The sequence below is a fragment of the Paramormyrops kingsleyae genome, chromosome 1, assembly GCF_048594095.1.
Source record: "Paramormyrops kingsleyae isolate MSU_618 chromosome 1, PKINGS_0.4, whole genome shotgun sequence".
In the NCBI taxonomy this organism is placed as follows: Eukaryota; Metazoa; Chordata; class Actinopteri; order Osteoglossiformes; family Mormyridae; genus Paramormyrops; species Paramormyrops kingsleyae.
Genome location: NC_132797.1, coordinates 74,876,735 through 74,900,136, shown reverse-complemented (window position 1 = coordinate 74,900,136; position 23,402 = coordinate 74,876,735). Strand labels below are relative to the sequence as shown.

The 23,402-nt window shown below is 47.4% G+C and overlaps 2 protein-coding genes across 7 annotated transcripts; one reads left to right on the top strand and one right to left on the bottom strand.

The window, feature by feature from the left end:
- Positions 1-32: 32 nt before the first annotated feature.
- Positions 33-13,300, top strand: traf3ip2l (TRAF3 interacting protein 2-like). Of its 5 annotated transcripts, none has more exons than XM_023800892.2 (10): positions 303-756; positions 4,534-4,637; positions 10,047-10,606; positions 10,930-10,972; positions 11,085-11,152; positions 11,260-11,357; positions 11,637-11,705; positions 11,876-11,992; positions 12,239-12,313; positions 12,881-13,300. In XM_023800892.2, exons 2-10 carry the CDS (start codon positions 4,594-4,596, stop codon positions 13,025-13,027), a joined length of 1,221 nt encoding a protein of 406 aa, XP_023656660.2. In that variant the 5' UTR covers positions 303-756; positions 4,534-4,593; the 3' UTR covers positions 13,028-13,300. The 5 variants fall into 5 exon arrangements, with proteins under 5 accessions (XP_023656665.2, XP_023656660.2, XP_023656666.2 ...); XM_023800896.2 differs by lacking the exon at positions 303-756 and adding an exon at positions 770-995; XM_023800893.2 differs by lacking the exon at positions 303-756 and adding an exon at positions 1,004-2,770.
- Positions 13,301-16,944: 3,644 nt separating this feature from the next.
- LOC111838186 (H(+)/Cl(-) exchange transporter 4-like) lies at positions 16,945-23,085 on the bottom strand. 2 transcript variants are annotated; one of them, XM_023800890.2, is made up of 12 exons: positions 22,852-23,085; positions 21,986-22,140; positions 21,645-21,744; positions 21,248-21,435; positions 20,827-20,949; positions 20,511-20,717; positions 20,308-20,388; positions 19,665-20,210; positions 18,423-18,609; positions 17,763-18,161; positions 17,177-17,393; positions 16,945-17,065 (listed from the first exon to the last, which is right to left on the bottom strand). In XM_023800890.2, the coding sequence occupies exons 1-12, from the start codon at positions 22,862-22,864 to the stop codon at positions 16,975-16,977; spliced, it is 2,307 nt and encodes a 768-aa protein (XP_023656658.1). In that variant the 5' UTR covers positions 22,865-23,085; the 3' UTR covers positions 16,945-16,974. The 2 variants fall into 2 exon arrangements, with proteins under 2 accessions (XP_023656658.1, XP_023656659.1); XM_023800891.2 differs by having other exon boundaries at positions 21,986-22,137.
- Between the last annotated feature and the right edge of the window lie 317 nt (positions 23,086-23,402).

Below are 23,402 nucleotides of genomic sequence, written 5' to 3'. Positions count from 1 at the left end.
CATAAATGTTGAAAGTAATTGTTTGGTAACACCGCTGTAACTTACGAAAGCAACGAGATCTTGGTCTTTACTTCCCTGCTTGCTTGCTAAAAAGCCGAACGCGTCCGTTTCGCAAACAAAACTTTGTAATAGGCCGAGGGCTTCGTATGTCTCTGCGGCACTGTCGAAAGTTTTTTTCGATTATAACATAAATTCACATATCAAAGTGACTGTGGTCTGCGCTTTGTTCAAGTTCGTGTGAGGAAAAAGATACGCATTTTGAAAATTATGCATATAAAATGTTCTGAGGCTATAAGGTAAAAAATTATGTAAATCGGTTATCTAAAATGGGTTACCTCGCAACATCAGTTAAGTTGACGAGCGCGTAAAATAGACCAAGTAGTATAGTAATGTAATGTGTGGACTGTGACTTACAGCGGTATTCTGGTCAGATTTCAGTAATTTCTTAATATGTAATAAGAATAAATCAGTAGAACCATGTGGTGGCACTATTAACGTTTGCGAGCGCTTCGGGTGGCTGATAACCCAGCGCAGACACTTCCGAAAAGGCGGCGTCCGACCCGCTGCTCCTCCTATGAGGTGCGGGCTCTCGGGGTTAAAGACCGCAGAAGTGCCCGGCACGAGCAGGATACGCAACGCCTTTATTATTATTGTTGTTTTAAATCATTTTTTTAGTCTTTTGCGCGTCCGAAGTCGTATCACCCATTGGCCCGATCCGGGGGTTAAGCGCGGCCCGCTAAGAGCAGTTAAGTGACGGTAAGTGCGCCTTCGCCTTCGCGTGCTGGGGGAAGTTACACGAGGAAAGTCGCTGCGTTGAACTTGACCTTGTTTTCGCTTATTGACGGTGGAACAAACCTGGCAAAAGTCCCGCAGTCCCATTGAACCGCAGAAGCCTGCTTCTCGGGGGGGATCAGACCTCTACCCGGGAAGACCACGCAGGTCTTCGGAACGCACCTTTAGGAAGAAATATTCTCAGTTTTCTTTCAACCGAACGGGTTTGTATTTAAAAACGAATAAGCGCTCGAGCTGACGAGGTTGCGAGGAGAAAATAAGCTTTTTACTTTATTTTTTTTTATTTCGGGGTGTTTGTAGTGCGCCCAGTGCCCGATGGTACCTTTTATTAGTATGGTAATGGGGAAACGCCACTTAATTACTTTTCAAACCAAGACATACAAATGTCTCTCTGGTTACGAATAAAACTTAAGATGTATCTTTTTAAAGATGTAATGCTGCTCTGTTTCCCTCTATAATTTTTAAATGTAGAATTTAGCATTTTAAAGCTCCATTATAACCTACTGCTGTCGTTGTATTGCCATCTTTGGTCTGGGTGTTTTTCTTATTACTGCCAATAATTTACTGACGCACACACTGCGTATTTTTTTCTATGTCTTATGAATTACCTATGAGTTTTTATAGGATGGTGTTTTGATCTGTTTAAGACAAACCATATATGTCGTATTTCAAAACAACACTTTTTACAAAGAAGAATACTCAGGTTTTTTTTGTAATTTACAGAGCACTGAATCTTTTATTCGTTAAGTACAAGGAGTTTCTTTCGATGCGGGTGGTGTCATATCATGTCATGAGCAAAATTAAGCGCACAGCTAAATATGTAAGAGTAAGGATACAAGGACAAATAAGTCAAAAAATAAGTCTGAATTAATAAGAATTGTATGTACCAGACCCGGTTTCCTTTCCCGAAGGTTAGGCGACTTTCTTACATCGAAGAATAAACGTTTCCGATCGACACGGCTTTGATTTCTAAAGTGAAACACCGAATTTTAGCTCTTGAAGTTTTTAGTGAATTGCCTGGAAAATTTCACAATAAAACAAATTTACAATATATATTTCCTGAGTGGAAGCTGCGCTTAGGCCTAACTGTGTATAATTTGTACTGTTTAATTACTTATAAGTATCAAAGTTAATGTTTAATGAACGGTATGTCCCAGATGGCCTGACATGTTTAAGCGGAGTCCTGCCCGAGTGAAGCCGAAGATGCACTTCTTCTGGAGTGACGGTGATACAAATGTCTCTGCTCTTTATATCCACTGCTGAACTTCTTATTCCTGGATGAGATTTGGGTCATTTTTGGTCTGTCTAAGTAAAGCAATTGGTCTAAAAGAGGTCAAACCAGAAAACTGACTGCAAATGCTTTTGGTAAAACACTCTTGCAGCTTAAACTGAGAAACTGGGCTCTTGTGGTCATGTAGGTCAGTATTTCTCAAACCAGTCCTTGGGGGCCCCCCAGATGGGCCACGTTTTTGCTCCCTCCCAACGCTTGGGGAATTTGGAGGACTGGTTTGAGAAACACTGATTTTGGTGATGATGATGATGATGGCACTCCTGCTGCACCTGTGGGAAGATCATCTCGGCCTATTTGATCCTTTATCCACCTGTCTACGCTGCTCGCATGTGATTGGTGTAAAGGAACACATGGCGGCGAGCAGGACCCGATTTTAGATTACAGTGAAACCTGATGAAAATGAGAGTGCAGGTTTCTGAACAGCTCAGCCGTGCTTTCGGCCGGCCACAGATAACATCTCTGCTTGCTGGGGAAGTAGGAGAGCAGACGGCAATCGCGCTGTATGTTACTGATCTCGGCTCAAGATAAATGTGGCTGATGGGCGCATGGATTCATATATAAAATTAAAAAAACACAGCCCCGGTTGACCTACCTTCTGGAAAAAGTGACTTAAAAACCTCTTCCTTTTGACACAGCTCTCACGTTCACCCTGACAGAAGAAGAGCCGACACCAACCACTGAACATATGTGCGTGTTCAGCACTTTGTGTGCTGTCTGGTCTGTGTGCTACTGTGTCCTATTTAATTTCTTTTTTGCTTACAGGAAGGTGAAGTGGAATTTGTATTTATGTGGGTAAAACGCTTATTGGTTTTGCATCCTGGCTCTTTCTTGTAGTACATATCCCAATTTTTCACAACAGAATAACCCATTATTTACATGGGGAAGGTCACCAACTTGCGATCACAAGAGAGATCATTGAGATAATCATGCTTTTGACTGCGGTCCTGTATCAAAGGGCACCCCAGCCTGGTAATCTGTACGGAAACCATTCCTCCAGAGGCCTGCTGATTCCGGACTGCTTGCAAGGTGCACTGGGTGACATTTGGTGAATAGATGAAACAGTCCTGGAGGTGCAGTTGAGTACAGATGTGTTACCTAGAATGGGATCAGATGGCTTTGTAAATCGGCAGCCATTTTTTATATGGAGTGTTTTGTAATTTCAGTTTTCCTGTGGTTCCTTTTTTTTTGCTTTAGTTTCTCTTTTGTTTGCGTGTGAATGTCGGGGTGTAAAGGGTCACTGTATGCAAACTATAGGACATGGTCAGTCTGGAATGGTCTTGCTTCTTGGTGCGAGTCAGAGATGGGGAATTGGCGTTTAATCCCAGTTAACTGCTTAAGCAATAGTAATATTGTCGATTGCTGCTGTGCCCAGCCTTGTCAGTCTTTAATCTGTCTGCCATTGGGTCTGAAAATGGATTCCGTTTGCTCAGAACTGGGCAAAAGTGGAGTTATCTTTACTGGTCGGTGCCATTGTAAAATTGAGGGGAAACTGGTTAGGTTCTTGTTTTGATTTTGATAAATAATAGCAAAAATGAGCCTTTCCAAAAAACAGCAAGTCCTCTGCTTTCAGGGGACGACAGCGCTGGACTGTTACTGCTGTCTGGGAGTCCCGTCAGTTAAATTCAGTGACGTTGTTTTTGTGTCAGATTTTACCTGAAACGGAATGCTACATTTCAAAGAAAAGGGGGTCAGGAGGCGGGTTGAGTGCTTCTTCCGAAAAGCATTGGCCTGTTAATACTCCACCGCAGCCTCTGTCGCCCCCTGCTGCGGTGGCCCACACTGCTGACCGTGCAGGTTCTGCTCTGCAGGTTCCTGGGTGCTGAAGGAGATCTGGGTCTCCTGTTCTGCTCCCCGGAAGCCACTTTTGTACGAGTGTCTTCATTGAAACACTCAGTTAGCTACAATCCGAGCTGTGTGTTTAACAGCACTGTAACCGATACGTAGCCAGTTATGAGGGCCGAAGGGGGCAGAAAAGCTATATGGGCAGGTACTGGTTTTACTAGTTTTTATTTGATACTTTGCCAGCTACATAAAACCACTACAAACAGCAGTTGGAGCTCAGTGAGAGCAGACTGAGCTGTGTGATGTCAGGTTTCCATCAACTTTAAATTTATTACGTTTTTATCGGCGGGTATGTAAACCAACTGTATTTTAACAGGCCGTGGCTGTTGGGTTGTTTGTATCTCAAGAGTCAGATACCCTTGAGTTATAAGCTTAAGGTATTAGCTGTTACGCTTCAGGATAGATGGCTTTTTTTCTTCTTGAACATGTCGAAGTTGGTTTTTAAACGCCATTGTTATTCAGAATCACTACATTGTCTATTTTCACTGTAATTTGTACTATCTGTCAATCGTAAGTCAGGGACTGAAAGGTCCGTATAGGGAGTTAATCTGTTGCGGCACTTCGTTGGTGCGCCTGCTGATGTCTCCGTGTCCGGCGCTTTGCTGCAGGGCGGTATGTCCGGCCTGGGCCTGGCGTGCCTGGCAGAGTCCCGCGTGTGAAGCAGCATCATGCTCCCGACTCTGGACTTCTCCACCCCTGCACAGCACTACAGGTAGTGAAGGTTTTTTTTTTTTTTTTTTATAAAAATTACTATTTAAATTTTTTCCCTCACAGCTGGTTACATTTGAAGAGTTGGCATAGGGGTCGACGTGCGGATGTTGCGGGGGGGGGGTCAGGCAGGCAGGTGGGCGGGCGGGCCTCTCCACCTGACTTCAGAGGCTTCTTCTTTTGTGAGAACTCGCCGGGTTTAGAAAGCTGACTTGGTGTTGCTATCACACTGCTGATCTGTGCGGTTTCATAGACTACCTGTGCGGCATTGTAAACAAAGATGCTACGCTTTCGGTTTCTGAGTCCTGCTGCTAGACAAGCGCCCGCCAGCGTCCGTTGAAGCCCTGTGCTCCTGAACAGCAGTTTTCAGGCCAGCCGAGTGCTTGGGGGGGTTGGAGGGGCATGAGGCAGAGGCTGGGCACGTCAGTGCCTGTTCTTCTATGGATTAATTGTCTCTTGCTTCTAGCCATGATACCAGCGTTGCCAATTACTGGAATTACCTTTTTGAAAAGAAGGGCAGGCAGAGTCTCTATTCTCCTCTTTAAGTATAATTATGGCCTGTTATTCTCTGTGTAAATGCTGCTTATGGTAATTTTCAGTTTTCACCCCCCGGGATCTGAGGCCAAATGTATTTGTCAGAGACATGCTGACAGTTTGATGCCTTGAGGAGCTCTGCTTATGTGTGTGTTTCTCCTGAATGGTATTTTTTGTTCTTGGTGTGTTTTTGATGTGTCTTTGCTTGCCCTGTCAGCCGCTGGTTGGAAACGGCATGGAGAGCAGGCAGGAACCTTTGGTTTCTCATCTCCATCTCTGCTCCTATGGCCTCCGCTCAAATGTGCTGTGGGATCTGTCGCCCGTTAATCGGGCTCTCGTTCTCCCTGAGCCGAAGGTCGGGGGAAATTCTGGCGGGATGTTTCTGTACCTGTCTTGTTTCCCGGAGAAATGGCACAAGTTTAGTCCTGCTGTTGAGTTGCAAAGGCTTTGATGAAATTCATGCCATTAAACAGGGGTGGAAAGACATCCTGATTCGACATTGCATCAATATTTGTCATTTCAGTATGCGTTGCGATTTTGAGAGTGATGTGTGCCCTGCGGTGTGTTGGCGCCTGCCCAGGGTTGGTCCCCGTCTGTGCCTGTTGTTCCCGGGATAGGCTCCGGCCCCCCCACGACCCCAGTTGGGATTAAGCGGTTACGAAAATGGCAGGATGGATGTTGCACTTTTGTTTCGTTCATTTTACTTTTTGCTGAAGAGACGTTAAATATCGCTTAAAAATGTCTGCTGCTTTAAACATGATTCCTCTTGAGCATTTTGGGTCTACATTTAAAACAGTAATTGTCTTGCATCATAGAGCTTTTATTGAGCTCTACTCAACAAATAAATATTCAAAGAAAAAGATTTAGTATAAAACTGTTCAGTACAAACTTCAATATCTACAGGAGGTAGGTACTTCATTTATCAACTGAGGTTGATGAAAATGTGCCAAGTTGCATGCACACCACAATAATTACCTTTGTTGTACACCGCATGTATGCTACTGCGAACAAGCAGGAAACAAAAATTACATCTCAACTGACAGCTTGATATCGTGAACTGAAAAATGCCTTGCTAAATGTCACGGTTGTAAAAAATGAACTGGAATTCTTTACAGTAGTGCTGGGCGATAAAATGATCTCGATTTTTTTTATTTTTTTTTTTTATCGATAAAAAATGAGGACGATCACGATGATACACAGACTATAAAACTCGATCAACCAAGTTTAGTCCGTTTTAGAGAATGCGCTGAGACAGACAACTCGATGGACTATCGAGCAGAGCCAGCACAACAGCCAATCACCGACGACGTTGTAATTTTGCAATGGGTGCCTTCGACTTGGGCTTAGGTCTGTCTGCAACTGACGTGACGTGGAGCGAGATCTGCTGGCGGCTGCAGGGGTGGAGTATAAACTGACTGCAGCCAAGTCGGACAACTTCTACTCCTTGTAGTCTGTGAGACCTGACTGCAATGGCAGCACTGCCAGAAGGGTGTAGATAAATCTATACAAATATCACCTGCATGCACATTACTTCTTTTACAATAACCAACTCCTGATGCAAACTGTTAGCAGTGAATAAAACTATTGTCGATAGTGGCTCTGTGTAAAAAGATAGCTGCCAGGAAAAAGATCAAATACATGTATTTCAAGGATTCAAAGTTGTCATGTATAGAGTACAATGCAATTCTTACTTGAATGCCTTCTTCACAGACTGGACGATTAAACAAATAAAGCAGCGCAACATTATAGTAACTAACAATAAATAAACCACTAACTTACGTGTACTGTTAGAGCATTTATGTAATTTATTTAAACTTTATTTTACCAGGTAAATTTAACTGCTTTACCTGCTTTTCGGGAGAAATAGCAGATAACGCATTGGAACTTCCTGGGATACAAACGTCATGCGTGTGACTAAAATCTTCAGCTAATAAGGGCAAAGTTGTGTCGTAACGGAGGCGGTTCCAGTTTGTGCTGCACGGTCTGTCTCAAGTCGTCTTGCTCTCGCGGGGATTTTGTACCATGTGACATGGTGGCGCAGTGACGTTTTGCATCGCCGGACAAAAAAGTCTAACCATGATTTGTCATTTTTATGAATAAGTGTTTTTTGTTTGGTTTAGATACTTTTCTACCTCAGAATTTTAAAAAGTTTTTAAGAGACCAAGAATAGAGGAAGATACTTGCAGTCAGTTCTGTTCTGCTTTATTTTTGCTATTTAACATATTTGCAATATTATACAGTTTTGCACATTGTTACATTATTATATGGTTTTGCTCATTTGAGCTATGTTTCTCTGAATACTTAAATCAATAACCTTTTATAATTTTAATGGAATTTTGTATGTAAACAGTAAAATTTGTTGGAAAATAAGTATTTGTTTACTAATATTGTTTATTTCTATGTATTCAATCTATTTGTCAGAATAGGGTTATTTTTTATTATTTTGATTATTACATTATTACATGGAACAGCATTGTGAAACTGTAATATTGATAATTATTAGGGGTGTAACGATACACCAAAGGCACGATTCGGTTCGGTTCACGGTTTTGGAGCCTCGGTTCGATTCGGTTCGGTTCACGGTTTTGGAGCCTCGGTTCGGTTCGGTTCACGGTTTTGGAGCCTCGGTTCGGTTCGGTTCGGTTTCTGTTTGCTGTGGGTTAGGGTTGATGTCATCTTAACAGCAATGCTAAGGAACAATAGATTCACTTAATAACAAGAACAACTAAACTTTTTCTTTATTAACTTTGCCATCACATTTTTAGTACAGTCAGGATACCTGAGTAAACAACAAAAATTAAATAAATACCTCCAATATAGACTAGTCAGAAAAAAACAATACTAATACTAACTTTAGAATATAATATTTAGAACAAAATTTAGAACAAAAGCTCATCATTACTAATACAATTTAATCAAATGTGATAAAATAAAGATGTGTTTAAATTGGTTAAATTAGTTAGAGACAAATGACGTCAACCTCAACAATGGGCAGCAGGGGGCGTGAGTACCGCGGTACGCCATGAGAGTTTCGCGATACGTATCGTGGTTGGTGTATCGCGATATTTCGGTTCGGTTTGTAATATCGTTACACCCCTAATAATTATCGATATTGATCAATACAGGAAAAAATATCATGCTAATTTTTTTTTTTGCCATATCACCCAGCTCTACTTTACAGGATGTTGATTGCAATAATAAGTTATCCGCTTAGTTATGTCTCTGCTGCCTGGGAGGCTGCATAAAGTTGTGATGAGGGTTTGTCGCCTTGTTCAAGCAGCTGTGAGTTTGTGGACGTCCAGTGTCGGGAAAAATGTGCCGATGCTAGTGCCGTTATCACCATAATTAACTTGCAGATATCCATACTCATGTCTAGGTCTGCGTTTATTTTATAGACTACAAAGTTTGTCCAAACGATGTCTGGGAAAGTCTGTGCACACGCTTGCTTATTCATGATGGCACTGTCCCAGACTCATGCGTGTCTGTCCCTTAGCAAAATCAGACTGTGTACAACTGGGCAAATATATTAGCAGTATGCAAACAGAGATCACGGTAACCTAAGTTTTTTTAAAGTGGTTTTAAATATTGATTTTTAAATTCTATTGTTACCCGAAAGACTTGTGATTTGTAACTGAATTTTTTCCCCCTTCCCCTCATCTCTGCCATTAATTCTCCGGCTTGTGCTGAGTTTGACTTTTTTGCGCCGTGCCACTCTGTATCGGCAATGCTTGTGCATGTTCATTGCCACCACGCCGATGGTAATCTGTGAGGCAGGAGCTAGGTGTTGAATGTACACTCACAACGTTTTCAAATACACAGGATGCCTATGTGTAGGCAGCGGGGATTATGGAGATTTGAGTGTTTTTGCGAACTCTTTAACTAAAACACATTGTTCGGTATGCACAGTGAAATATTATATCTTAAATGCCATATACTGTGTGGCTTGAATCATCTGGTGTCTTGGCGCTTCGAGTCACGCTTTTAACATGCGTCACCTTGCTTTTCTGCATCGTTAAGTTATTAAGTCCCGTGCAGACAGAGCTAGTGCATTCCGATGAACACTTGTGACTGTGATGCCTTCTAGGTGGAGTTGATGATTAATGGGAGCCATGGATGTGACTCAGTCAGGTGTCCTGATTGAGTGTCACAATCGCCCCCTGTTGAAGTTTGCTTGCTTATGAGTTTGTTGGATGATTCGGCTGCGCACTGCTGTGCAGGTCATAGTAAATTCACACTTCCCTATTGTCACTGTCCAATGGAAAAACGTCTATCTCCAATAATGTAGTTTGGAAGCGTGGAAAAAAAAAAAACACACTTTCTCAAACTATTTTATTAAACAAATCGAAAACTACGTAATTAGATATCCATAGCACCACAAATAGAAACTTACTGTAACACAGCCATCAGGGAATGGTTTGTTTAAAATGGCCTTGCATGGATTGTCAGCAATACAAATATGTCAGTGTCATCAAAATGCGTATTTAATCTCACATAAATTCACAATTAGCAATGATGTTGGTTAGCTTTTTAGCTGTCAATGTTGTTATCAGCTATATAAAGTAATCCATAAAAACAATCATGTTTACTAGTACAAACACATACAAGATAATGACTTATCAAAAGCAACTTTTCGTTGGTCAATTAGATGTCAAGCATTATAAGCAGACTTGGGAGAATGGGCATATTCCATTTATAGAGTAAAGTCACAATTGTCGGAAAAGTGGATACACATGGTTTCCGTTGGACAGCAAATGTATAAGTAGATGTCAAAATAGCTACTATGAAATTTTACTATTCCGAGAACGGACACATCCTGTGGCTTTATGGAAAATTATTTGCACGCGACGCTGGTTTGCTGACGGCTCCTGTCCCTCCACAGATACATGGCCCAACAGGGCTGCAGCCTGCAGTCTGAGTCGCTGAACCATCCCGAAGAGAATGATGAAACCTTGGGAGAGGAACCCCCTCCCAGTGCTGGTTCTGAGGCCCGTTCCCACCCACAGAGCCTCTCTCCTGTCAGAGGCAGGATGGCGGATCGGCACCGGCTAGGCCAGGAGCCCGCTCAGCCCGGATATAGGCCAGTCCTGCTTCCCCTGGTCCTTCCTGCCAGCTACAGCCCCCCGACGACGTTTCCCAGTTGTCCGCACCCCACCCTCGACAGTAGGTGCTCTGATGTCAGAGATCCCATCAGCCTGCCCTCCTGCCTGCTCTCCTCAGACTACTCCAGCTACTCGGGCTCCCGGGAAAAGTCGCCGTCCCTGTCCTGTCGAAGCCTGGAGCAGCCGCACTCGCTAATCTCAAACCCTCCGTGCCCTGGCCCATACAGTTACCATCCGCTCCGGTACCCCTGCGGGCCCCTCGGCCCAGCCTACTGCCCCCAGGTTCCTGTGGCTCACCACCAGGCCTGGCCGGCTTTCAGGCTGCCCTACAGGCCTCCAGGTGAGTTGCTGGCGGTGGTAGCACTGCTGAGTGTCTCAGACTCTGCTGATGAACCGGATCCCAGTTAACTGGTTATTCGTCTGAGTAACGGATGCCGTTGGGCATGGGTTATGTCTCACAGCTGCATGGTTCAGCTACCGGTGATTCAGGGGCGTGTTTAAGTCGACGCACCAAGTTGATTATGTGGAGACGTACGTCTGGTACTTTGGAGTCGTCTGAGGCTCCTTTAATGAGTTGGGAACCCTACTCTCTCTGGGCGTGTGTGTGTCTGTTTGTATAGGTAAGATTTTTTTATTTTTTCCTCCCCCTCCTGTTCCCTTCAGGTCCCAACCCTTGCGGGTGTCACAACACGGATGTCTCACACAGGTGAGTCAAACCCCACTCCCCATCTTACACTACTGGCTGTGTTGTTGTTATATGCCATGTAGTGTGATGCAGGAAGACTTGCTCTGAAGTGTTTGTTTTTGTCGTCCGATAGCGTGTACCCACCTCCACAGCCCAGACAGAGGCAGACTGCCCCGGGTGGTCCCCTCTCCATAGAGCAGCGTAAGTACTGAAAGCCCCCCACCTGCTCTGAATGGCATCACAAAGATAATGTGCTCCCTGTGTTTGTGTTCCTTACCGGCCTCTCTCTGCCCCCACCCCGCCTCCAGGGAAGGTGTTTGTCACGTACGAGGCTGACAACGACAAGCATGTTGAAGAGATAATCAAGTTTGTGGCTTTATTGCGACACAATGGCTTCGACATGCATGTAAGACACCTGCTTCTTAAATTGTCTGTAGACCAGCGTTTCTCAACCCTGTCCTGCTCCCTCCCAGCTCCCCGTCATACAGTCCACATTTTTGCTCCCTCTCAGATCATAACACTGACTAGGAGGGAGCAAAATCATGAATTTTCGGGGGGAGGTTGAAAAACGAAGGGTAGCTGCTGTTGTAGGTTTGCAGTTAGTAGGATGCTCTCCTGCTGTATTTCTGGGCATAAATATGTCAGGAGTCTCTCTCATTCCCTCATCCTCTCCTTCCACTTACAGATTGATGTGTTTGAGCAGCAGTTCAGAAGCATCAGCACAATTGATTTCATGGAGAAGTACATCAGCGAGGTAAATAGTGGGTTTCCCTGCACCATGGCCTCTGCAGAGGCTGTAGTGCAGCGTCTGTGAGAACGGCATCGCTTTCCAAAGGCCTTCCTCCCTTATTGGAGCATTTAAGCTTGTATCTAATCTGCGGCCTACATTTTGTTTGTTCCCTGAGCTGTGCCTCTGTCTTGCAGAAGGACTACTTGATCATCATAGTCATCAGCCCCAAGTACTACGAGACGGTGACACATGGCCACGGGAGCATGGAGGGGGACGAGAGGACCATGAACACAGTCTACATCCACAAGCAGGTACGTCACCCGGGTCCGCCGCTGTCGCCGTGGCGTAACTGCAGGCGCAGGAGATGCATGTTCACAGTGACGAACAAACCAGACTCTATAAACACTTTGTCAGTCAGTGTCAAAGTTGACAGCCTTCAGATAATCTAAAGAACTCCCCATGTCACAGACTGATGAGTACACCGTTATGACGAGGGATCGTCGCCCCAGGCAACTGCACACTCACAGTGTTCCCCCCCCCCCCCATTTCTGCTTCAGTTGCAGAATGAATTCATTCAGAATGGCAGCCGCAACTTCCGCTTCATCCCAATCCTGTTTCCTGGAGCGAAAAAGGTACAGAGCAAAGGAAAACGACCGGTGCGGACACTGTCTGCGGGCGTGACACAGCAGTCTGACTGGGTGGTCTGTATTCACTCACTGTTGCAGGATAGTCACTATGCTCCAGTCTAAACACACAAGTTCCATTGGGAAGGATGTGATGCCAGCAAGTGCAATTTAGTGCTGCATTTTTATTTAAGTGTTCAGGTTGACACACCTGTGCGGTTTAAACAATGTCAGACAAGCCAAGGCAGGGAATCACTGGAGCCTGTGGTGATGAATGTAGCTGTCAGCACTGTGCCAGCTGAGATTGAGCAACTGTGTGAAACGAATTTAAGGATGAAAATAATGATAAACTGCAGGAACCTCAATTGCCCAAATCACTTTTTTTTTTTTTTTAAATACAAACCTGTAATGTAAGCATCGCTGTTTCTTGACATGGCTGCGAGTCAGCTTAAGCAAAGGCTATAAAAAAACTCAAAGCAGGAACCATATAAATGTGGCAGAGGGCGTTAAGCACGTTGCAGGTAAAGGGAGGCAGGTTACTGGTTTGCTGACAGCTGAAATGGTCCTCTTCCTCAGTGCCACGTGCCCACCTGGCTTCAGAACACCCACGTGTACAGCTGGCCCAAGAACTGCGACGACATCCTGCGCCGGCTGATGCGCCTGGAGAAGTACAACCCCCCGCCTATCGGCGAGCTGCCCACCATCATTTCCATCCCGCTCTGACGCTGCCGCAGAGTCCTGCCTTGACCTTTGCTTTGGAGTGCATCGCCTCACAGGAAAGTCCCTTGGTGCCCCCAACCCACAGGGGTGAACTTGCGGCTCTCGCCGGGCCCCGAGGCTGGTCCACGTCACGGGTGAGGGGGTACTTCACTTTCAGGCTCGTCACAGGAGTGGTGATACCTCCACCCACCAAACTGTAAAGTTTTAACTCTCGGTCTCTATGGCTTTTCCTTCCCTGATCTTGCTGTACAGAGAATTAAAGTTCTTTTGATGCGACGTTTGGGTGTCTAAGGGCCATTTCTCTTCAAAAACCTAAAACGGTCTCCACACACGCACAGGGAGGAGACAGACAGGAACAGAGCCCGATTCCCAAAGGGCTGAGCTGCATCTGGAAGAGAAGGCTGCCATTTCGCCAGGGTACAGCAGACATATCCAGACAAATTAAAGAACGGGTTTAAGGCTTTACCGAAATCCCTCCAGTGATAAAGCTTAGACCCAGGGAACGTGCCAACAATGTAAATACTATACAATACTAAGAGCCATGACGTCAGCAAACGCCCAAGCACCTGCGTACAGGCGTGGGCAGGGAAATAAGCAAGGTGACCCATCTTTCGACAGTTGGCATGTTTGGCCTCAGCGGCGGGCTGCCCTGCTGCGCGGTGGGGGAGGGGGGAGTCCCAGGCATGGCAAAGTGCCGTTTCTAACCAGGCTGGTTCAACCTGCAGAAAAACACATGGTGAAATGTGGAGGTAGGCCTCATTCGACGTTTAACAAGGCCAGGATCGTGGGAGTGAAGGTGGGATGATTCTTAGCAATTTTAGTAACCTTACTGGACAGTCATTGAAATTACAGAATGTTACCATTTCCAAGTGAAAATAACTTGTTTTTTTTGGCAAAAAGCATAATAGTTTTAGCTGGAGTGATTCAGCCGGACCTTGGCTGCCAATAACTAGCCAGCCTACATCTGAATAACGTGAATCCCAGGACCTGCGTACAATGCCGAAGTTAAAATCTGCTCATTAGAAAATATCGAGGATACAGAAATTTGAAAGAGCAAAGAGAGGGGAACAATGGCTCCGTTTTTCCTCGGCGAACATCTGTTACCTTAGTGTTTGTCTATACCGTTTCCATGTCATCGAAATGAATCGCTTACCCAAACTCTATGGTTGTTAATAAAATGAGCTTGCTAGTCCAAATAATCGTTAATAAAAAGCACTTGTTAAAATCTTCAGTTTACAATTTGCTGTTCTTTTTGAAGTTTACTGGGGGAAAGCTAATATAGTTCATGCCCACTATCTTCGTCAGCTCTGCCCCAGCGTTTCCTGCACAGATGCAGCTTCACAGCAGGCCTGGGGGGGGGGGGGGATGGTGACATTTTGTCAGAAGGCCCATGATTTCTAGGTGCACCCCTGTAGAGTACCTGTCCTATGAAGTCAAAGAGTTTTATCCAGCCTTAAAACAAAGTGAGTTAACTTGATGCAGCAGAGTGAGGCCAAATAAATAAATAACCAGTTGTTCATGTTTTTTTTGGCACTTCATGGTCTTTAAATACACTTTGGTTAGAAACAAATTACATAAAGGAATACCTGTTCTTCAAGGGGGGGTGGAACAGGCCCATAGCTGCCACACCCTACAGGGAATTAACAGCATAATTGTGTGTGATAGTACATCATTTGCTCTGGGCATTTCTGAGCTGCCCCCCCCACCCCAGCCCACGTTTTTACCTCCATGACAGCATTTTTCTCATGAATTTCAGATGGAAATCAGCCACATCACTGAAGGAGAGATAAAATGAGAATGATAGAGGGGGGGGGGGGACACGTGATCCCTCCTCCTGGCCGTCATAGGCTATCCCCAACTAGGTTAGGACCTCACAGCCCCAGTGCATTGTGGGGCCAGTCCTGCATGTGCATCCAGCTGCCCACCTACCAAACGAGCGGTCTCCTTCCACGTGGCCCGCGAGGTGGTGCCACAGCAGACAGCTGGTGACGCGGGCGGCCAGATGACGTAAGCTTCCGCGTGGGGACAGTCACATAGCCACGCCCAGACTGGCACTATCCTAAAAGCAAAGAAAATCAAACAAGCCAACGTAGCGAATGTTAAACGTTACACATCTCATTACAACAGACACGACGCCCTACTTACAGAGACACGTCAGTGAGTTCGGCTCCCCGAAAGGTTACGCCATGTGCTTCATGTACAGACCGCAAGAGTATTTGATTCAGTTCGATTAGGAAGAGGACGCCAGCACACGGCACCACCTTGTGGACAAGCGTAATTCCAGGCAAAACAAGCTCACAACAAATCAACTTCCAAGTTCCTTGCCTCACCCCCCTAAAGTCCAGGGTTCGAGGCTCCACCGTGGCTCCATGTCTGGAGTTTGCATGTTCTCCCCATGTCATCATGGGGCTTCCTCCGGGTACTTTAGTTCCCCCCCCACAGTCCAAAAACATGCTGAGGCTATGAGAGAGAGAGAGAGAGAGAGAGAGAGAGCAAGCGTGCCCTGCACCCGGCAATGGGTTAGCGACCAGCGATGGGTTAGCAGCCCATCCTAGCGCCTGTAGACTCCAGCCCCCCCACAACCCTGAACAGGATAAGCAGCTAAAGAAGATGGATGTAGATTATCCTAATAGATACTAACTTAGGTAAAGCATAGGCAGCTGATCATCGTGTATAATGAACCAGGGACCCACAATGCAGGGGAGGGACTCCACACCTTCACCTGTCAGCAAATGAGCAGCAGATTCCTGTCAGATTTACCTACAGCCTGCGGCTCAAAACCAGGAAGACAGTATAGATGCAGTCGGAACTGGAAAAACACTGGCAGAAGGAAGCTCCCCAAACTGGAAACTGGAAGCTGCTGAAGGGAACAGTGAGGGGAGTGACATTCCAGAGCAGAGAGGCTTCAGAAATACGGGCAAATTAGAGATGCTTCTGGAAACAATACTGCAAATCACACGTTTCAGATGGATGGTTTATCAATGCATCACACAAAACCATGAAAAGGCATGAAGATGCAGATTCCAGATAAACAAAGGATTTAGTCAAAACATTTAAATTTGGGACTTAACAAGAACAACCGTCACCATCACAGTGTTATGTACAAGTAGACAATCTGATCACCTAACATATTAAAAAAAAAAGATCTAATAAATTACACATTAAAAAAACAGCATTTTCATTTGAATTAACACCAGATCAATTTTGTTATGACATACAAACTAGGTAAGTTACCAGCTTCTGCTCTTAGTGACTACAATGACCAAAAAAGCCAAAGGATTTGTGCAAATACTGTATATAATCCACAAACATAAGTGTAAATATCTACAAGTCATGAAGGTTTAGGAAGGACATTGTCAGGGCTGACCATTACGCAAAATGTCTGTACTCAAAACCTAAGCCATCAAAAATAAGCTAGAGCCGTGTACGTTGGGCCCTTCCATCATTAGCATCATGATGTGTGGCTCAGTATGTCTCATGAACAAACACCAAAACTAGCATGGCATCTGCCATCAGGAAAATCAGACCATTTTCTCGGCATGAGTAACCCAGGATGTCCAGCCCCCACACGGCACTTCCATGGAAGTCTATACCCCACGTCACCTCCAGGGGGCGACACCAGAGTCCCGGCCCCGAGGTCTTACTTGGCGACATAACCCAGTAACGTCCAGATCGAGCCCAGATCACAAGGTGCGTCCGCTGGAGGCGGGTGGGCTGGACCTCGGACCCCAGGGGACACGGGGCTCGTGGACAAGGTCCCAAATGTAGGTCTACGTACTGGCACGACAAGTCAGGACACAGACCGACCACTTCAGAAGGGGGGGGGGGGCACTCTGACAAGCCCCCCCCAGGGTGTGAGACATCAGGACTGAGGATGATGGTGTGAAGCAGTAACAGCCATCACTGGTGGCGGTGGGGGATTGGGTTGGGGGGGGGGGGGGGGGTTAGCGTTAGTTAAACATGATGGAGTCTGGGTCCTGGTTCAGCATCTGGGCCATGTGTCTTAGAACATCTTTCTTTGTGATGATTCCCAAGAGGCGTCTGAAAGAGAGACACAGGAAAGCATGACCTCAGAGCCTCCCCAAGACAGAGAGGGGGGGCCACTGCTGCTGTCAGAGTGCCAGGGAAAGCAGGGCTGGGGGGGTGGCTTACCCGCTGCGGGTGACCAGGCACTGCCTGAGGCCCAGCTTCCGGAAGATGTCCACCACGGTCTCCATGGGCGTGTGGTCGGTGACGGTGAAGGGGCTCAGGTTGAGGATTCGGCGCAGCTTGAGCGGCTGGGGGGCGCTGGCAGGCAGCGGGGGGACCTCCTCACTGAAGTACACTACCGAGCCACTCACCACCCCCTCCTGCTTCTGGCGGGCGGTTTCTGAAAGAAGGAACCGCCATTGGAGTGTCGGCTTTGGCTGGGACACAGAGATGTGACCAGACCCCCCAGCACAGCCCGTGTGGAGCCTAGTCACTCGGCAAAACTGCCAAATTATCTGCCAAATTCAACAGCAGCAGCTGGGAATGAAAAACCGAATCAATACGGCAATACGGTTCGCAGATGACTGAAGAGCCTGAGGGGAGAGCATTTTAATCCTTAAATCCTCAACTTCTGATCCTAAAGGTTTCAGCTCATGTCCTACAAAAGCAAAACAACTATAGTAATACATTTTACAGGCTGCTCAGCATTTAGCCTCACAAAGTGAAAGTGACGTTTGCAGGGGATTGTGGGTAAGGACGAGGCTCTTACTGATGGCCAGCGTGAGATCCCGGCGCTGCACAAAGCCGACAAGGCGCTCCGATTCACGAGACACCACTACGGGGAAGCCGTTGTAGTCCGTCTCGTTGATGAGCGCCTCTACGTCCTCCACGGTTGTGCCCTCCCGGGTGAGCACGGCCAGCGGGGGCTCTCCGCGCCGCGGACGCATCACGTCGGCGGCCAACGTGCGGTGCGTGAACTCATCCTTCACATCGAGGAAGGGGTAGCCGTTGAGCTGGATGTGCGCCTCGTAGATGCCCTCTTTGCCGAAGGCGTCCGCCACCCACTTGCTAGTGACGGCGGCGGCCATCAGCGGCACGATGTACTCCAGTCCTCCCGTCAGCTCGAACATGATGACCACCAGCGACACGGTCATGCGTGTCACTCCTCCTGAACACACGGAGGCGACAAGACATTCAGCGTGCAGCCAGAAGGATAACTAATGTGCTAAATCTTAAACTAATTTGATTGTGATGCAGTACCTGGCAGCTATAAGTGTTTTGTAAACATTTCTGTTGACTTGTATTTTTGGAAAAGGGGAAATGTGTTGGTCTTGGACACGATCAACGTGAACAGTTAAGGTCAGTAGGAGGGCACAGCCAAGTAACCACACCACAAACAGACAGATGGGGGCGCCTGTGCTCCACTTACCCAGACACGCTGCGGCCCCCACCATGGCGTAGAGTCCTGGCGTCACACAATCGGCCCCCGGCCGACACCAGCTCCTAAAGATGATCCAGTCGTGATGGTGGTACGCCATCTGCTCTACGGCGATGCCCACGATGCGCCCGGCGATGGCGCCCACAGCCATGCTGGGGATGAAGAGGCCGGAGGGGATCTGGGGACAAACCGAGGAAAAGCGCTCTGAAGCTGAGAGGGGAGGCTTTGCCCAGTGGGGACAAGCCCAGAAGTGCAAAGCTTCCATTGGTCATTAAGAAGGGCACACATGAAATCTGGGGGAACGTGCCAAATCAGTTCAGAATAGTATCTTACAGAAAAGGTACAGTGGATGGACAGTGATGGAGACTGAAACCAGCTAAACAACCAAATTTGATAGGAATGCATCCATACTAATTGGGGTCTGATACTGCGCTCATGTCCTCATACTTGTGCCGATGCCTATAACCGATACCACTTAATGACGCATCAGCAATCTCACCGACGAGCAGAACAAATGACACAATATCTGCAGAGTGGAAATACTTCAAAGTCAACAGCGGAATCCAGAGCATAGCGGACTGCGAACAATGCCCTACTAAACGATCGATAGGCGGTACGAAATTAGGTTCACACAGCACTAGTGATCTAATTAAACATCTAAACGTAAGGAGTACGCTGAAATTGCCGTCAGCAACACTCTGCAACAATCAAACGTGCAGCAAAATCTAGCAGAGAAAGAAAAAATGTCAAATGATGAACCTCATGTAGTGAAAATAACAGAAGCTCTTAGCCAATGGTCATAGGTGGAGAGCGTAATACTTTCTGAGGTGCTAGGTGGTGTAAAACGTTTGTGAACTACTGCTCTAGAGGTCTTAGAGTGACATACTGTTAAACGATAATAAACCCACTAATCCATTGTTTTCCGGGGACCAAAAAAAGGGTCATCAGCATTGCCATCATCCGCCCTCCCCCCAACGCCGGCTGATTAGCAGATTGTCTGTATATCATTTTTTCAGATTTTCAAAGTTTTATTTGTTTTTACTATTTTTTTCTTTAAAAAGTGCCCTGCTTGATGCTGAGATTGGGGGGCAGGGGAGAATTTCAGGATTATCCTTTTAGATATCACACAGCCTTAACTGGTATCGGCGAGCATCGGTACTCGTACTCGGTCTGAAAGGAATGGCATCAGTGCATCCCAAAAACGACACAGCGAGGAGGTTCAGGATCGCTGACCTTCATGCCGAAAGTGAAGATGGTGATGACCACCTTGAAGACCAGCGCCAGGGCCAGCTGCCAGAGGGCGGCGTAGACCCCAGCGCCTGCCGGGCGATCGGGGATGTCGTCCACGGGCCGGGTCATGTTCGGGTCATTCACGTAGTCGCAGAGCTGGGAAGAGGCCAGGGAGCCGCAGTCGTTGAAGAGTTCAGAGATGAGCTGGCTGGTGCTGCGGCGGGTGTAGGGGTTGGGGAAGGCCAGCAACGCCGTCAGCCCCGCCACCACCAGCACCTCCAGCACCGGGTAGCGGCCCAGCCGTGTGGTCTTGCGGCGCCGACACCAGGCGATGTTGGCGCGGATGAAGAGCGTCCCCCAGAGGCCGCCAAAGACACCCAGTAGGACGAAGGGCACCAGCTCGGCCATGTACCATGGTGTGTGGTACTCCACGTAGAACAGCACCAGCCTGTTGTTCCCGAATGGGTTGATGGAGCGCAACGTGAAGGCGGCCACCAGGGCGGCGAAGAAGGACCGCCACAGTGTCTTCAGGGGGAAGTAATAGCTCACCTGGCCGACAACACATTTCAGGGTTTAAAGGGCAATCGATCAGACAGGCGGGTAAAATGCTCCTCCCTTGACTGTTATAGGTTGTGGTGCAGCGTACCTCCTCCAAACTGAAGAGAACTCCCCCGATCGGAGCCCCGAAGGCCACGGAGACACCGGCCGCAGCCGCCGCAGACAGAACCTGTGACCAGAGACCCAACGGCCCCCACCAATCAGACACCCTGCATTTCCTGTGCAGGAGGTAAATCACCCTTCAATTATTCGGCCTCTCCAAAATCAGAATAGCCCCATGGCTGCCCTTACCTCCCTACGCTTGCCCTCGTTCTTGCTGTACTTGGAGAAGAGGCTGCTGAAGAGGTTGCCGCAGCAACAGGCGACATGCACCAGCGGTCCCTCCTTCCCCAGACTGAGCCCGGACGACACGGCGAGCACCAGCGTGACCGTCTTGATCAGCAGTGTCCACTTCCCCAGGTATCCGCGGATGATGAAGCCACTGAGGATGGTCTTTATCTTGGAGGAGGACAGTGCATCAGGAAAAATCAGACCATTTTCTCGGCACGAGTAACCCAGGATCACCCTAATCGTAACTTTATTCTCATGAGGACCTGTGGAGACTCACCTCAGGAATGCCTGACCCGCAAGCGTAGGGGGCGAAGACCCGCACCAGAGACACCGCGAGGAAGGAGAAGAACAGTGCCCACAGGACGTACAAGAAGTAGTTCAACACATAAGCTGCTGCCCCCTAGAGGGGAGAAGAAAAACATCTGAAGTGACCATCTTTCAAGGTTTATTGTCCTATAACCAGCCGGGAACAGAAACATCCAGAATATGATCTGTGTGGGAGGGTCTAAACAGGTCAGGGTATGTCCGACAAATTCTCAGCTCCTCAAATGTGCACTGTCCTCGTTCATATGTACACCATTAGAGCTGAAAACTCTTGACACTTATGTTCTCCTTGGAAAAGGTGCACCACAGATAGAGATATCTAACAACCAATCACAACTCAAATGGTAGCAAAATGAACATCTGAATAGGCCAACCTCCGAGGAGCCGGTCATCAGCTCCGCCCACTTCTGCCACTGCGGGCACTTGTCGCGGTCATCATAGGTGGTCTCATTGGAGGTCCAGCAGCACTGCTCGTGGCTGTACCAGAAGACCGATAGGCACACACCCTCCTTCAGGTCTGTCATCCAGTCCACGGCCAGGTCTATGACACCGGCCAGTGTTCCTGAGCAAGGAAAAAGGTTTAGTCTGTTAGCTCCCCGTCAGAACTCCAGAAACACAAATAGTACCTTGGCGGCACAGGGCAGGACACGGTAGCGATTAAGATCATGCATTAAAACCAAATCGTGATGGTCTGGTCAACGGTCAAAGGTCTACCTGGGAATCCCCTCAAAGCAAGCTAAATCTGAGGGCTAAGAGACACCCCATACTCACCCGACAGGAGGCCGATGAGCAGCATGACCAGCCACCCGGACCAGGCATCCAGGAGGCTCTTAATGAAGTCACAGATGGACTCCTTGCTCTTGCTGGTAATCTGAGCAGACAGCAAGACGCTCATTTTATGCAGATTTAGAGGATTAGCGGCACAGGGCGGCACAGCAGTGATTTAAAGACTAACATCTAAATTACAGCCTCTTCGGATAATGCCAGGTGACTGAATGACTAAAGCCAACAGGAACCGATCGATACAACGAAGGGCACTGCAGGGGAGCAGGGCGAGGCTGAGAGGGACAGTGTCCCACATGACAGGACAAGGCCACGGGTCGGTCACACACCTTCCGGTGGCGGTCGGTGTCCCTGGATTTCTCCCTCAGCCAATCGATGGTGTGGAAATCCTCATAGGTCCCGACGTCTGGAAATGGCTCATCAAGTATGTCCATAAGGTTCCCAGAGCCATTCATCTCCTCCCCAGGGGTGGTACTGGGCCCTGCTGTGCAGCAACAATGACAGATGTGTGGCTGCAGCTGGATCTTGATCTCATTTTATAAGTCTGATAATCTGTAACTGGTAGTCTGGTGCGCCACCATCACAATACTTCAGAAGACTAGCAGCCAGCCTCCACAAAAGTAAATTTTACACACATTCATATATTGATCTGAGTATTTATCTGTGATTAAAGAGCGTATGTAGCCCCTTGTAGGAACATTCTCCGACAGAAGGCATCTATACCACTCTCATGGCTCCCCTTAGCCCTGCTGAGGAATACAGGCTTTAGACCTTATTCACACTGCAGCAGAAAATCGAGCGATACGGAGCAGCGGGTAGGAAAAGCCTTTGGCGGACGGGTATTAATATCCACTAGGGGATTTATTAAACATGCGGGGACAGTTTTATCCGGCATAACAGCGCTCATACCCCCCTATGTTATGTACTGCGAGGTGCAGGGGACTTGAACACCAGCAATGCAAACAAACGAGCTAATGTGGTCAGCACAAGCACTGTCGCTTGTAGAATGATGGTTAGACTGTTTATACACCCTAAACTGGACGTGACTTCCATCGGAAAAGCGGTTTCAGTGGTGTTCAGATGCGTATACATCAACAAAAGCCCTGTTAAACTCCCCGTGACAGTCGCTAAGCGCCGAGCCGTCACCTGTTAGCATTAGCATGCTACAGCCTGCGCCGTCCGCTCCGTCACTCACCTTCCGCAGCCATGGCGTCTCCGGACGGTGTTATGAAAGCTTGACGTCACGAAGCTCGTTCCTCGATGTGTCCTTTAACATGCCCAACACTCTCATGCCGAAGTGCAAACGAAGCGCTTTAGTAGCGCCGGCCGATGAAGACCAGCCCACCCCCGTAGCGATTTGAAAGGCGAGCGATCCTACAATGCACCGCGCGCCACAGGCTCCGCTCACTCTGGCGTCCCTGCGACGTGAGCACGCGCTCTCGCTTTCCTCCAAACATCCATCTACGCATGCGTTAAAAAGCAGGCACCGGGCCTGGCGATACTGATAATTGCATCGATTTAGCCGTCGACCACAGCTGTACTCAAAATATCGCTTATATCAAGTTACAGTGTCACCTACGCTCCTATAATTCATATTATGTTATTTAGTTCTATATCACACTGCATCAGCACGGTGGCCTCTGGAGACCAGGGTTCAAGTCTCCGCCCCGGCTTTACGTGTATGCAGTATGTGCAGTCGTGGGATTTCCTCCGGATTCTCCTGTATGACCACGCAGTCCAAAAACA

What these genes read in the sequence shown, in the direction of transcription:
- traf3ip2l (XM_023800892.2), top strand. Translation starts at nt 4,594, where the DNA reads ATGCTCCCGACTCTGGACTTCTCCACCCCTGCACAGCACTACAG. An exon ending in ACAATGGCTTCGACATGCAT is followed by an intron (nt 11,358 to 11,636) that starts GTAAGACACCTG and finishes TTCCACTTACAG; the next exon opens with ATTGATGTGTTTGAGCAGCA. An exon ending in TGTTTCCTGGAGCGAAAAAG is followed by an intron (nt 12,314 to 12,880) that starts GTACAGAGCAAA and finishes CCTCTTCCTCAG; the next exon opens with TGCCACGTGCCCACCTGGCT.
- LOC111838186 (XM_023800890.2), bottom strand. An exon ending in GCGGGTCAGGCATTCCTGAG is followed by an intron (nt 20,718 to 20,826) that starts GTGAGTCTCCAC and finishes TCCTCCTCCAAG; the next exon opens with ATAAAGACCATCCTCAGTGG. An exon ending in GGATCTCACGCTGGCCATCA is followed by an intron (nt 17,394 to 17,762) that starts GTAAGAGCCTCG and finishes TCCTTCTTTCAG; the next exon opens with AAACCGCCCGCCAGAAGCAG.